The sequence below is a fragment of the Alligator sinensis genome, unplaced genomic scaffold (assembly GCF_000455745.1).
Source record: "Alligator sinensis unplaced genomic scaffold, ASM45574v1 scaffold561_1, whole genome shotgun sequence".
Classification (NCBI taxonomy): Eukaryota; Metazoa; Chordata; order Crocodylia; family Alligatoridae; genus Alligator; species Alligator sinensis.
Genome location: NW_005842165.1, coordinates 1219763 through 1235616, shown reverse-complemented (window position 1 = coordinate 1235616; position 15854 = coordinate 1219763). Strand labels below are relative to the sequence as shown.

The following is a 15854-nucleotide window of genomic DNA, read 5'->3' as shown; positions in this document are numbered from 1 at the left end:
TTTGCTTCTGCCGGGAAGCCCGGGGCGGCCCCGCGCCCGCCCATGGCCTCGGGGGAGAAGATGCGCCGTGGCCCCGGCCTCCGCGCCCTGCTCTGCTGTCTCTGCGCGCTGCTCGCCCACGGTAAGTGCCCGGCTGGGGGCTCCGAGGGCCAGCCCGCCCACGGGGACGCCAGATTCCCCCGGCCACCCCTGCTCGGCCCGGGGAGGGACCGCTACCGCCGTCCCCCCCACACCTCCCCAGCGGTGCCTCGGCTCCGGCGCAGGGCTCCGCGCGTGGACTTGAATAACGCGACAGCCTGCGCGTGGCAGCGCTGCTCCGGGGCTGCGTGGGGCCGAGAGCCGGCTGCGGCCGGGAAGGGCTGTGGCCATCTCTGTCAGCTGCCCTGGGCGCCTGCTCCCCTCGCGCCGCGGTGGCCGGAGGACAGACACCAGAGGCACTTAGCCCCCAGCCCCGTGCACAAATTGTTCAGGGAGGGCAAAGCGAGGGGCTGATTTGGGCGAGTGCAGCTTCCTCGGGGGCGGCTTGTTGGCTTATGTTTGCATTTCTGCCTGATGCCTTTGGATGTTTTTCCCTCAACCCCCCCCCCCCCCCCCCCCCCCCCCTTCTGCAGTCTGATGGAAGAAAAAAAAAAAAGAGCCCTCAGTTGCTCACTTTCCCTGAGTTGCATTCAAATCACTCTCTTAACCCTATAATTTATTGAAGCTGTGTGCATGACATGCTGTGAAATCATTCGCTGCCACTAGGGATTACAGTACCTGCTGGCGCTTGGGCGCTTTTGCTGAGCAAGGTAACAAGCTCCTGAGAGGTGCCTGTACTGTAGAAAGGGCTTGAACTGCTTCTCACCTTTCTCAGATGCAGTGATTGGGGTGGTGGGGCTGGGGTAGGAGGCTCTGACTGCAGGAGAAATAAATGTAGGGGGTGTGTGTTGTGGGGCTGGGTTTTTCTTATGCTTCCCAGACCTTGGAAACACTGGGTTTATTAGCTGTGTGCTTGGAAGGAAGCAAGCACTGGGCACATTTTGTCATCTGCTTCCTATGTCCCATAACTGTTTGGTGTCACACAAAGCTCTTCCCTCTTTGGCTGCCATCGCTGCTCTTTCTTGCATTCTCTACTCCCGGGCAGAGCGAGTCTGAAATGAAATTGTGCCGAAAGAGCCTTTTGGGTGCTTGTGAACTCAGACTGGAGTCCTGGCTCAATTTCATTCCTGCAGTCCTTTGCGTGGTAAGCAAGGGAAGGAGCTTGGCTGAATGGGGTACAGAGGTGCATTTTTGGACCATTGCCACTTATGAAGCTGATCAGGGAACACTTGGAGCTGGGTACCAAGGGGGGAAAGCCTCAAAATTAGAAGATGTTTTACTAGTAGGTTGTTGGGGGGGTTTTTGGGGGGGGGTTCTCCTCCCACTTGTCTTTTGGACAAAGCAGAAACGCCTATTCCAGAGAATAGGCAGGTTTTAAACAGCTCCTTTGAGCCACTTCAGTTAGGAAGGATAAACAAAGAGGCTAGATGCTTCACCCAGCAACGAGGAGATTTCCGCCTCTCCTTTTCCTCCAGAACTGTAAAAATCCTTTGTGTGCTTTCTGAATAAGCCTTTCTCCTCCACATCGAGCAGCATAACTTTATTTTGCCTCCTTGAAGTGTCTTGAATGCTTTCTCCCACAGTCTCCTAGACAAGTTGCTTACAGGCTTTATTTTTCTCAGCTGTTGTTTTGTCGGTTGAGTTCTGATCTTGGGGAACAACAGGTAACTGTGTTTGCCATCCCGGTGATTGACAACCAACGGGGGGATATGCGATTCTTTATTTTTTCTGCCTTATAAGATTCAGGTGTCTGGCTCATCGTTTTCCAATTGCTGGTGAAGACAGTGCACTTTAATATAACCAGCCTCAGAATTGTAAGTTAGTGTCTTGTGTGGTGGCAGTTGAACAGTAGCTATGGAGAGCAGCTTTTATGAGGACAATTAATAATACGTTGTTAGGCAGTGCTAAAAGGCTCTGAATGGTAGTGCCTTATTCCCTGCTCGTTCCCTGCACACGCTAGCATGCTCTCTTGTGGCCTGATTCAGAGCAGGTGGTGGGTGAGAACCGATGGCATGAAAACCTGGGGGGAAAGCTGACACCATGAGAAACCCCAGAGTTGAGACCCACGGGTGACTCTAATGAACGTTGTGCAGTGATTGTGGAAACTGATCATTGAACAGCACTTCTCAATCTGCCTCAAATTTTAATATTGATATTGGATTGGATTGTGGTTGGATTTCCCGTGCCCCCTTTCTAATAATCTCATACAATAAACTGGGGATTTATGTAATTTGTCTTCACATAGAAAGACCTAGGGCTCAAGACCCTGCAGCTGTAAATCAGTGCATTCCACTAATGTCAGTGTACAGGTTTCCCTCACTTTATGCGGGTTCTGTATGTGCAAATTCACTCTTATGCGATGACCCTTTTTATACCAAAAATTAATTATATGCAAGATAAATTCACTCTTACACGATCGGTATGGTGGGAGCCCGCAGTCAGCTGCTTTGTGCAGTGCACTGCGTGAGTGATGCGCACCAAAATATAGTCTCCTGTGTGGATATGTGCTCCTCACTTGTCTGTGGCACATGTTTCTTTAGTTGCCATCCCCATTATAATAGTGCCCTGTGCTTGTGTGTACTGTCTGCTGTTGATGAGTACCCAAATTGTCCTGTAAAAGTGGGAGAAATGGGTCTGGGGGCCAGTACAGTTGAAGTCTTGGAATGTATCCCTGTTTGTTACATCCCTTTATGCAAATTTGAGTTATGCACTGTTTTCCAGGAACTCATGTACAGGATAAAGCGAGGGAAACCTGTACTGTGTATGAGCTGTTTTGCTTGATACCAGCATGGGATCCATCCTCCAGTCGGTAGCTGTGAAGAACAGGCTGCTAGCTTCTCCCTTTCGTTTGATATTAATCTAGTTGGTAGGCAGGGGAGGGGTACGGCTGGGAGCCGGGACTTCTTTCCTTAGCGTCTGGCTGTGTGCTGAGGTTGTAGTGTGCTATGCATTGTGGGTGGAGATACCCATCCCTCTACCAGAGTTGTGTGTGCTCAGCATTGCTTGGCGGCTCATCCTGCCCTCACTGAGGTCAGTAGGGGTATTATCACTGGCTTCAGTGAGTTCAGGGAGGAATCTTTGCAGAATATGGCTTATGGAAGCAGCAGCCCCCATCTTGGGACAGTGAGTATCCTGCACCCTGCTCCATCCATGGGCTATTGTAATATCTGAGCAAATATGAGATCAAAAGCTGTGGTGTTTGAGTACCCACGTTCCACCACCCAAATCTGTAGGCTTTAAAACCTGAAGTTAAAAATCTTGGAACTCAACAGTAACGTTAAACACTGAAGTGCAACTCCATAAGATCCTTGATGCACAGAGCAAAGTGCAGGTCACCTCTCCCGTGGAGTTACCAATGCTCACTTGAGCTGGGGGAGGGGAGAAAGGGATACGTGGGGTCCAGTGCCTCCATCTGGCAGTGCTGGGGGAGGACATCACTTTCCAAGGGAGGTGAAGTCCTTGGGATCCCTTCCTGCTCAAGTGATGGAATGATCAGAATGCCACTGTAGATGAGAAGGCTGCTGCTAGCTTGGAAAACAGTGGTGTTATAGGTATTTGAACTCCTGTAATTTATATTGGCAAATCCAGTTGTCCCCACTTATTGTTGTCACAGCGTTGTAGGTGGAATTGATCTAACAGTGGGGGTCAGAGCTAGATAATCCATTCCCCAAAGGGTTAGGTTAAGGCAGCTTCGTTTCCCAGCTCTGGGTGCCAGTCTGGATGAAAAAATGGCCAGTGATAGTTCAGCAGCTTGTTTAAAACATCAGTTGCTCCCCCCAGGTGAGCAGGTTTCTGCAGATTGAAGGTTTTCCAAACCATAACCCCTTTCTGGCTCTCCATTTTAGCATCCTCATACCTCTGTCATGTCAGTGTAACCCTGCTTCCTTCCACCAAGAGTGCAGCAAACTCCCTGCTAATTTGCAGATATAATTAGCAAAGGTGCTGGCAAACAGATGTACTAAATAAAACTCCCATCACAGCTGTGCTGAGCCATCACAGCTGTGCTGAGCCGGAGTCTATTGTAATCGTCATTCAAGACCCCCATCCTCTTCGGTGGCCTTTGGATCAGAGCCTCAGTTACTTTGCTTCTGAGGGAAGTTTCTGCTCCAATGGGAATGTTGCCATCTGGTCCAGTGGGAGCAACCCAGGGCCCCTTTGCCCCAACAAAGCTGCCCTGTGAGTCCTGGACCACTCAGTCTCTGGCTGCTCATGGGTGAATGAAGGTCTTAGCACCTGTGCTGGCCTCTAGCTTCCAGAGAACTACGAAATGTAGCTGCCGAAGGGTCATGATTTATAAACCCTTTCTTGTGAATTACTTGCTTTTGCTGTCAAGGTCAGTTTGTGGTTAATCAGGGACCTTCTTCTCTGATCATGTATTTTTGTTAACTTAATGCTTTAGTCACAACTCCATGCCCTTTTATTTGTTCTTCCCTTTAGTGCAGCCTTTGAGAAACTAGGCTTTGATCAGCAAGGCAACTGCTTTGGTAGAATGGGTTTTGCAGATGTTTTTCCAGAGCCAGCCTGCCTGCTGCAGGAGTTGTGGAGACCCTGGGTTAGCTTTTGGGACTCCATCCAAAACAAGGTTCTGGAGTAGGCTATGAACCCTGCTATTTGGGGAGATGGGAAGGGGAAAAACACCCTGAGTCATTTGCTCCTGGCCTTCCAAAGCAGGCCTGGAAGAGCAGGGAAGCCTCATTTGGTGAGCACCTTGCAAATCCAATTCTATAAGGTAGCTTTGACTGGAGAGTGGCAAACACTTTGCAGGTTTCGCTCTAGACAAGCATGCAGCTTGGAGGGCATAAAGATGAATTGTCTCAGTGGTTGAGAGCTAGTTTAGCACAGGAGGAGGTCAGTGGTGGGCATTTAGTCACTGATGGGGGGGCAGTGCCTGAACTCCGATATCAAATAGTACTTGGCAGTTCCATAGAAAGAAGTGTTACCCATTGTTGACAACATCTGGGGTTGGGTGTCTAGATTCCTATGCCCTTTTCCCAGTGGCCACTGACTTTTCGCATATCAGGTCCCTCCTTGGCTGCATAATGTACACCTTGAGGATGCCAGTGAGTCTCAGAAGGGAGTTACTTTCCATGAGCAAAATGTTATTAGTGTAAGCCTGGTGTGGTGAGAGCACAGGACAGTATAGTAGCTTCTGTTAGTGCCAGTTGCTTGCCCTCGTGAGAGCAAATAATTATAAAAAATATATATTTACAGCAATAATATAAAAGATAACTAATTCAAGTCAAGCAATTCCAGAAGCACATGTGCTTAAGTGGCCCAGTCTCTTCTGGGCTGTGCACTGCAGCTCTTTTGGGTTGGGAGTCCTCTAGGGGAGTTTTTATCGGCATTTCATAGACTTGGTATTGATCCCAGCCCTGGTGTCGATCGATGGAGCAGGATGCATAAAGTCTGCTTAGTGCCAGACATGATAGCATCTGCTAGGAGTGGCCATCCCTCCTCTTGCAGCTGTGGGTTCCTCATCTGCTGGGATTCCTGTGAGTGGGCTGGGGAGGCAGTAACTCCCCAGCTTGTTACGGCACTCAGAAGTGACGTGTGCCTCCTGAGGCTGGGGTGGGGGGGCACGGTGACTGCCTGCAGGCAGCCATGCTGACGGTGGCAAGGGCAGGCTGAGCGGGGATGCAGAGCCCGGAAGTGCCAGTGGCACATCTTGGGAGGGGCACCAGCACTCCGCCTGCCCCCACCACCCATTGCCTAAGTCGAGCGTGCTCGCTCTTGGGGGCCACCAGCGCTCTCAGAGGGTGCATGTGCACCCCCTACGCATCGCCTATGACTCCACTGTCCTTTCATGTGCTGTTGGTCACCCAAGTAGTGCCACCAGTTGGAAGCCAATGAAGTTGTGCAGGTCTAATGGAGAGTGGATAGGGTCCTTTGTGCTCATAGTGTCTGTAGAGTTAAAGGTGTAATCAGTGTCTTGACAGCCACCTGCCTGCTGATATGGCATGTGATATCCATCTCCCTCCCGCTGCTGGGGTGTATGGGATTGCAGCAGAGGAAGAAATATTTTTTGAGGCCCAGCTGGTGGCTAACTGAAGACCCCAGTAAGCCTCTTGCTTACTGCTGCCTTCCGCCCCTCCAGCTTCCTTTCCCTCAGTCAATGGTTAGGCTAGGTTTGGGAGAGGAGCTCTTTACCCCATGGAACCAGTACAATGAATGGCTGCAGGCTTGGCCCAGGGCTCAGCTGTGTGGAGCCAAATTGTAGTTAATCTGGCTGCCCCAGAACCTGGGCAGCAGTCCTCTCCCGGGTCTGGGCCCTTTGCTCTGTTCTGCAGCCTCAAACCCTGGGCCATTCCCCTCAGTGCATTCTCTGCCCTAGGGCTTCTCAGCCTTTACCAGAACAGGACCTGCTAGGAGTGCACCTTCTGTCCAGACCATCAAGCAGAGTAGGAAGGCCAGGGTGGCCTCTTCTTCATCAGGGGTTGAACCCCACAGGCTCAGACTGCTTTGTTTGTCCTCTTTTCTCCTCCCCTCCAGCCTCTTGTAGTGGGGAGGTAGCTGAGCTGTTCCTTGGTTCTCCCTTCCCATGTCTCACCTGGTGCTCTGAGGGATGGGAGTAGGTCTTGTCCCAGATCAAGCCAGTGGAGAACGCCCCAGCTTTGACCCAGCAGCACTGGCTGCAGTTCAACCCTCTATTGAGGGCCCCTGTTTGGTGCAAGTCCTGTGCTTCACCATTGTCCTACTCAGCCCCTTAGAATAGGACTAAGGTGGAACTCGACTAGATCTCATATCGGCATGTCTGTTCGGGGGGTGAATTGGGCTTTTTGAAGCCCAGTTTAGAATAAGGCAGATATTCAGGTCAGCTGGCTGTAGGCTTTCCAAGGTAGATTTGGGGCCACTAGACAAAACAGGAACCTGCCCCCCCCTTCCTTCCCCCCAAATTCAGCTGCTGCCTTCATGGGTCCTATATACCAGCTGCTTTGTTGCAAGTCATCAACAGACTTCCCTTGCCATTCTGGGTGTCATTTATAACAAAGTACCGTGGGGTTGCTTGGAGATGGGTTTTGTTTCCCATTTTCATCCTGAGAGCCAAATCAAAAGTCTATTGAGGCAACTGGAGAGACTCTCCTTTAAGTCCAGAGAGCTTTGGGTCAGACCCCCACGCTCCAACAAGACCTGATTTTTGAGCTAGTAGACCACAGTCAACCACATGTGAAGTGGGCCTCCCCAAGCCAAACACCCAGCGTGAAATAGACTGACCTGTCATCTTTATCGAGTGGGGGCATCCTAAAGCACAGGGCATCAATAGCCTCTGCTCTCCACGAATGAAAATGCAGTGCCTGTATTTCATCCCCCCACAGCTTGCCTTCAAAATATTACATTTTCCAGTTACCTTGTTTAGTTCCCTGACAACTGGGAGCAGGAGAAGTGATTTAGAGCATGTCCAGTGGAAGGAAAAAAATGGGGGGAGAAGATAATTGAATGGAGGTTATTTGTAGGAGTCATTTGCTGGGAAAATGCATTTTTTCCTCCCTTTCTCTTGCAGCCTCTGGGGGCCAGCAGCATCGCTGGCTGCATGGAGAAATGATGTGGATTTTTAAGACCAGTAGATGGAGATGTGCTATAAACTTGGTGGCAAGTTGTAGAAATCAGCTTCCCTTTTTTATTTCTATATTGATATCATCCCGGGCAGATAATCTTTAGGAGCTGACTATTTGACACTAGTTACAACACAAAGCAGAAATCTTCTCCTTGGTGCATGAGATGAGTTGGAAGGTAGCCATAATATTGGGGCTTGAACATAGCTCTGTGACACATGTGCAGAGAGCCCAGGTTTTCCACACAGATCAGCAAAGGCTGTTTTTTTTCAGGCTTGCCCCCTCCTACCCGATGTAAAAGAGAAGAGATCAGGGGGAAGGGTGGTGGGCACTGCCTGTCATCCTGGGGCGGGGGGGATGGTCATGGCATCTTCTATGTTTTTGATGTTGCCCTGTACAGATCCCACAGCCACTGCCATGCTGGGAAGCTAGGCCTCTTGAGCTGCAGGGCTTGGATCAGGGCCTGACTAATGACCTTGAAGAGCATGGGGATCCTCTCCTCTGGTACTTATCCTGTATGTCCTTGTGATGCATGGAAGTAGAATAGCATGGCTTAGGGCTGAACTACTGGGGCAGCCAGGGAGTGCAGAATCTTTCTGCCTACCAAGGGGCAACACTGAAAGGCTGTGCTGTAGTGGTCCCTGAGCCATGCTCTGTTGTCCTTTCCTTGTCTCTGCTCAGGGCTGCTCTGGAGGAGGTGGAGCTCCTATCTCCTCTTCTGGGTTGACTGATGTAGCTGGTGGCCCCTCCTGGCTCGCTGCTGTGCAGGGTTGGGGTTGATGGTGGGAAAGCTGCTGCTGTCATGGTGCCCATGCATGGGTCCTAAAAGGGTACTTGTACACGAGATGCCATTCCCATGTACACGTGATGAAAATGTCACTTTTTGTGGCTTAATGGCATCACAATGTACACGTGAATAAGTTTTGGAGGTTTTCAATGAGTTTACATTTGTTGCAAATTATACTGCATCCTGATGTAGTTTAGTTTGCAACGGTGTGTGGCAGCTATTAGCTCGCCCCCTGGCTGTGGGAGAGGCGGAGGCAGGTTCTGCAGGAAAAAAAGGTTTGGGCCCCTTGCCACTGAGGCGCCTGCTGAAAGCAGAAGCAGCAAGGGACCTGATCCTTTTTTTGGGCAGAATCTGCCCACCTCTCGTGGGGGGACAAACTGCCAATGGGCCAAGCAGCCCTGGAGCTGCACAGAACCCCGGTCCTTCCCTTCATGGCAGCGGCATCCCCTGGGGCTGCCTGGGCAGGCTGCTAGTGGGCCAGGTGCTGACGTTGCTTGAGGTCAGGGAAGAGTTGGATTGGGCTGGATGCTGCCTCCAAGTTAGGGCAGCTCCTGGTCCGCTAGCAGCGCACCCAGGTGGCCCTGGGGAGTGCTGCTGCCCCAGAGAGAAGGATTTGGGTCCCCCTGCAGCTCGGGGGCTGCTCGGCCTGCTGGCAGCTTGCCCCCCACAGGCAGGCTGTGGTTTTAAAAAAAAAACAAAAACGATCCACACCCCTTGCCAGAAGGATGGGAGCCCCTTGCCATAACAGTGATGGAAACCCCTAAATTGAAACAGTGGATTTCAATTAAAAACTCACCATTCCAATGTAGGGGACAAAGAGTGCAACCCTAAGGACTAAACCCCTTCACATGTATAGCTGCCCAAATGGACCGGCCTTCAGCACACACCAGGGGCCTACAGGCCATGGACTGCTCTGTATCATTCTAGTGTCAATCCAGAGGGGTTTTATGGGCTTCACCAGAGTCACTCTGATTTCTTCTGGCACCACCAAGATCAAACATGGGCATAAAGCCATCAATACCAGCTCTGCAAATGGAAGAGACAAGATTTCCCTCAGAGCTAGAATATATCCCAAGAGTCCCCATGAATGCATCAGCTAGACACCTGGCAAGAAATAACAGCTTCCACCTAGGTCTCTGAGCCTAGGGTTGCCCTAGATCCTCCAGGACTGGTGTGTTATTAATATTATCAAAGAGCCCTGGTCCTGTGTCTCACCATGCTTGGTACTGTGTAAGCATGAAACACAGGCAATTGTTGCCCCAAAGAGCTTCCAGCGACCCTAGTCTCCCTCCAGTGGCAACAGTGAGTCAGCACCTTCTTTTAGCCAGCAGAAAAGGGAGAAAGCCCCTTTTCCCAGCCAAAGTGCCTTCAGTCTAGGCTCCATCTGGTGCCCCTTCTTTCTGACAGTATATAGTGTAGAGGTAGCAAGCTCATCCGGACGTCTGTCTGCCGAGATTCCATTAGAAGGGGAAACCGCCTGTGACAGCAATACGCTTTCCCATCCCTCTAAAAACAAAGAGAGGGTTTTAATAAGAGATTAATGAGCCCTCCCAGATGGAGAGCTTCCCATTGTCATTTCCAAAGTGAGGAATGAACCCAGAGTGTCACATGTTCCTGAGCAATTGCTGAGATGCTAATTAATTATGCTAATGATGCTCCTCTGCCAAGGAGTGGGAGAGGAACGTGGAGAAATTGGGCAGATCACATTCCACCATTAATTTGTATGTACAAAGTACCTGGAGCTCATGGGATCAAGACTGTGATGCACATGCTGTGTCCTGAGAGCTCTGTATTCCTGCCTGTGCCCTTCCAGGGTCATTACATGTTGTACAGAATCAACGGCATGGCTGAAAACCCAGATGGGGACAATGAGGTATGGTCAGAGGACAGGACTGGACCAAGAACATTGGGCAAGTTGGTGGCAGAGCTGGGAACAGTCTAGGCCTCCTGGGCCTCAGTCCATCCCTGCATGCCACGCTTCTCCCTCTAACTCCTCCCTACCCAGTTGTATTTATAAGTATACTGAGAAGACAGTACTTGTGCGTGACTTGGGGAGGGTTGCTGCTCTTCTCTGGGAAGGGTTAAATGTGGGGAGGCATCCAATCACAGTAGCAATAGGAGGGATTGTTTTGATGATCTCTAGTCAGGGACTGGGGCTACAAGATGGGAGACCACTTTCCTTCACCCTGCCCCTCTTGGGGAGCCCCACCAGTGCCAGAGCTGGTGGGGTTCCCTGCAGGCAGAGGAACCAAGCCAACTTTCCTGGCAGTCGTTGCGTGCTTTGCTTCCCAGCCAACACCTCCATCAGCCGAGGGGCTTGTTAGGACAGCAAGACACTGGGTTATTTTTGTCTTAGTGGCCCAGCCTGTTCTGCAGTTATATGTACTGCTCTGGCAGGAGACAGCCATGCTGATGAGCTGCAGGGGTGACAGCAGGTGCTCACTGCAGCTCCTGATGCTCCCTGGCAGGGGGAGGGAGATGGCATCATATGGATAATTTCTGAGGTGCAGCCTTGCCTCTAGCTCTCTCAGGAGCTGTCTAGATTCATAGTGTCATAGATGTTAGCATCAGAAGGTCAGTAGGTCATTGAGTCTGACCCCCTGCCCTGGGCAGATGACCCCAGCTAGATGCTTGTCCAGTCTCCTCTTGAAGACCCCCAGGGTAGGGGAGAGCACCACCTCCCTTGGAAGTCCATTTCAGATTCTGGCAACCCTTACTGTGAAGTTCTTTCTAATGTCCAACCTAAATCTGCTCTCTGTCAATTTGTGGCCATTGTTCCTAGTTACTCCAGGGGGTGCCCTAGTAAATGGAGTATCTCCTATTCCCTGGTGCCTTCCCCTGATGAATTTATAGGCAGCCACAAGATCACCTCTCAACCTTCTCTTGCAAAGGCTGAAGAGATCTAGGTCCCTGAGTCTTTCCTCATAGGGCCTTGTCTGCAGGCCTCTGACCATATGAGTGGCCCTCCACTGAACCCTCTCAAGATTCTCTGTATCCCTCTTGAAGTGCGGCACCCAAAACTGGATGCAGTGCTCCAACTGCGGTCTGACCAGTGCCGCATAGAGGGGAAGCATCACCTCCCTGGACCTGTTCGTCATGCATTTGCCAATGAATGATAACGTGCAGTTAGCCTTGTTGATCAAGGCTCTGTCCTTGGACCAGTGCTGTTCAATATCTTCATCAGTGATTTGGATGAGGGGGTTGAAAGCACTCTGTTGAAATTTGCAAATGACATCAAACTATGGGGTACAGTAAACACACTGGAGGGCAGGGAGCAAATCCGGGTGGATTTGGATAGACTGGGGAAGTGGGCAGATCAGAATAGGATGCAATTTAACAAGGATAAGTTGCAAGGTGCTGCACCTGTGGGGAGAGAATCTCCAGTATACCTATAGACTGGGAAGTACCTTTCTAAGTACCATGGCAGTGGAAAGGGATCTCAGAGTCTTGGCTGATGCAGAAATGAACGTGAGTCGCCAATGTAATGAGGTAATAAGTAAGGCTAACCGCACTCTTTCTTGTATTAGTAGGTGCATCATGAGCAGGTCCAGGGAGGTCCCCCTGCCCCTCTATGTGGCATTGGTCAGGCTGCAGCTGGAGTACTGCATCCAGTTTTGGGTGCCGCACTTCAAGAGGTATGTGGATAACCTTGAGAGGGTTCAGAGAAGGGCTGCTCATATGGTTGAGGGTCTGCACGCAAGATCCACAGGGCCTGTGGGTTATTTAACCCCAGCGCTCTTTCCTGCCTAGAGCAGGGGTTGGACTCAATGATCTACAAGGTCCCTTCTGACCGTAGAAATCTATTAAATCACTTCGTCAACTCCAAGATCCCTTTCCACTGCTGTGCTGTTGAGAAGGTCATCCCCCAGCCTGTAAGTATGGTGGTGGTTCTTTTTGCTCAGGTGCAGCACTTTGCACTTGTCTCTGTTGAACTGCATCCTATTTTGTTCTGCTCATTTTTCCAACCTGTCCAGATCCGCCTGGATCTGTTCCCTACCCTCTGGTGTGTTAACTTTGCCCCATACTTTGGTATCATCTGCAAACTTGGACAGGGTGCTCTCTATGCCCTCGTCGGAGTCATTGATGAAGACATTGAATAGCACTGGTCCAAGAACCGAGCCTTGCGGGACTCCACTGCCCACATCTTTCTAGGCTGATATCGACCCATCTACCACCCCTCTCTGGGTGCAACCCCTAAGCCAATTTGCCACCTACCTGACCATGTAATCATCTACATCACAGCCTGTCAGTTTATTTACGAGAACTGAATGCGTTACCATATGGTTCGTCTGTGGGCACTTGCACATGGCATGGCTTGGAGAAGGCAGGAAAGGTGTAGGACCAAGGGGTTTACCCTGCTTGAGGGACCTATTCCAGGCCCCTTGTGCAGTGAGCACCAGTTGTGAGGGTGTCAGGAGTGATGCTGACACAGATGAATTCAGTCATTTAGGTAATCCTAGTCAGGCCTGTTTGATGTGCTGAAAGATTGTGGGTGTAAACCCATCAGGAAATATTGTAAGCCTCCCACTGGGGGCACATCAACTAATTCCAGGGGGCAAATAAAATAGGAAAGAGGAAGGGAAGTGAGGTTACAGATTAATAACAAGGGGTCTGGAAGGAGATAATGAGCACACCAACTGCCCTCTGAATAAGTCAAAGAAGCTTAATCCAGTCAGGATTCAGGATTCTAGCTGGCTGCTGGGAGAGCTCATGCCCTTCTCACCCCCTGCAGTGCTCGACTTCCTTGGCACAGCCCAGCCTCAGCTCCACACGTCTAGAAATGGGGAATTGCAGCTGCACTTGAGTGCCCTTTGCTGTGGCTTTTTGTCTCTGGCAGGCACGGTGCCCTCAGAACAACTTCCACTTAGATGCTTAGTAGCTGGATGAGGGTGCAGCCCTCAGAGTCTGGTTGTGGATCCACTTTGGAGCTGCCAATCTCCCTCCTGACAGGTATGCTGGCTGAGGAGGCACATGTGCCCAGGCCCCATCCTGCTTAGTACCACGTGTGTAGTGAAGTTGGCAGGAGCCAAGTGTGGGGAGGGGAAGCTGCTGTCAGTACCCACTCATAAGGCGAGGCAGCTGCACATTACTACTTTTCAAACCATAGCTCCCCTCAGCAAAAAGGTTTGATGGACCTGGGATGATTTATGCCAGTGGCAGGGCTCTCTTGTAAGCTTTGCAACAAACCCAATGCAGTCAGACAAATTAACGCCAGCTTCTCTATTACTGGAGTCCAGGGCAGCAAACTTCTCCCCCTTGGGCAGGATTCTCACGGACTCTGTCATGGCTTTGCCAGCCCTACAATTGGAAGTGGGTCCAGATCCACGTGGCTGCAGCTGACTTTGTCTCCACAGTCCCCTGGCCTCTGCCAAAGAGACTTCTACAGCAACTGACTTTTCATCAGCCAGTGGAGTCCAGCTACCTTGCATTCCTTTATCTAGGCACTAGACACAGCGATAAAGCCACTTCCTCAGCAGAGCTCCGTCGTGCTTCTGGTCTCTGCTGTGTACAGTCCCAACCAGTCTGGCCTGGGCAAGCAGCAATGTGAAGACATCCCCTTGCTCATGCTCATTAACACTTAAAAAGCCCAAAGTTGCTTTGGCACTGCATACATGACATCCTGAGTGTGTGCAGGACCGTAGACAGTTGCCCCAGCTCTCTGGTTTCCCCATGGAGAAGCTACTGCTTGTCTGTCTGTGGACAGGTATCACCAAACATGCACTAGGAGAATACCCTCAGTGGTGACATGTAGGGGATGCACAGGGGTGCCTGTGCACCCCCTGAGAGAGCTGGTGGACCCCCTGACTGGCTGCACTTGCTGCTTAGGTGATGATGGGTAGGGGGGGCAGGCAGGAACACCTCCCTGCAAGTGCCACTCAATTGCTGCAGCCACTCGCAGAAGTGGCCACAGCCACGCCTGGAAGCAGCTGCAGTGATTTCCCCCCCCAAACTATGGCAGTACCAGTCGCCCATGAACACCCATGATCGTCGCCTCACAAATCTCAAAAGGACTTTCATTCAACAAGGACACTCCTCAAGAGAGAGATCACATTTTTCAAAGAGCCACCCAGATATAATGTGAAGAATTGATGCAATACAAAAAGAAAATCCACACATATTGCACGCCATTAGGTATGACATACCATCCCTCCTGGAACCTATATGGAATATCCTCAAAATTGCAACTCATACTAGAAGAAGACCCAATTCTCAAGGAGATATTTTCAGAACCACCCATTCTAGCCTTTAAACAAACACTGAACCTTGCCAATCTCATCACCAGAAGCAAATTTCCTATGGCCCAAAACGCATTAATTTGATCCAGCCCATGCCAGGACAAGAAATATAAAACCTGCCAACATATCTCCACCACTCCCACAATAACTACATCCCACAACAGTACCATCACCATACCTGCACCTCCAGAAATGTAATGCATCTCATCCAGTGCACTAAATGCCCTGATTGAAAATATGTAGGAGAAACCAAACAACAACTGTGTACCAGAATGAATGCACACCAAAACTCCGTCAAAGACAAAAATACCGACTTACCTGTGGGTGCACACTTTTCACAAGACAGGCACTCCCTCTCCAATCTCTCAGTTCTAATCCTCAAAGGGAATTTACAAAACACCTTTCATAGACGAGCATATGAACTTCACTTCATAAATCTATTGGATACAAATATCATGGACTAAATATAGACATTGTATTTATGGCACATTATAACCTGCCTGCCATTGGATAACCCCAGATAACCTCTTTACATTTTACCAGCTACATTCTGTCACCAGGTCAACATTCCCCCTCCCCTCCCCCCACCTATCTGTCTCGCACCTGTTGTCTCCCATGGCCTCTGATCCTCACTGCCACACACTTGCATTTTCACAGACCTGCATTTTGCATGTTGGCTTCTTTTCCATCCAGGAGAACGCAAAACAACAGCAAGCTCTCCCTATGCCTGAAGAAGGGCGTTTGTGCCCAAAAGCTTACAAAGAACAATTTTTTCCAGCTATTTAGTTGATCTAATAAAAGATACCACATCTACCCAAAGAATTTTGTCTGCCTATGTCTGTCTGTAGAAATACTCTACTTTTGGCATTAACAGGATAGAAGGGATGGATGTAAGCAAGATCACATTTCTGGGTGTTCTCCTCCCTGGCACAGGTGATGCTCATCTCTGCTCTCTGGCATGTAGGAAGCTAGGAGCTCTCTTGCAGCTGTGGGCTGCAGGGGGCCTGCTGCTGCATAGCAGCACTAGCATCTTGTCTCTTTGCATCCATCCTGGGGAAGCAGCTGCACCCCTGCTGAAGAAGAGATGTGGCAGGCCAGTGTGGTGGAGGAGACATGGGTGCCTGCTTCAGTTGAATGCGCCCTCTAGGTTGCAGATGTTGGGGGATGTGGGGGCTAGTGTGGAAGTGGCTGGGGGGGGGGGGA

General features: G+C 50.5%; 1 protein-coding gene across 1 annotated transcript in view; it reads left to right on the top strand.

Annotated features, from left to right (window-relative positions):
• The first annotated feature begins 6 nt into the window (after nt 1-6).
• Nucleotides 7-15854, top strand: part of TMEM132E (transmembrane protein 132E) — a 227371-nt gene continuing 211523 nt past the window's right edge. The window contains exon 1 of the mRNA XM_006025749.2: nt 7-121. Coding sequence (XP_006025811.2) covers nt 43-121 — 79 coding nt within the window. The 5' untranslated portion in view covers nt 7-42. The remainder of the gene's footprint in view (nt 122-15854) is intronic.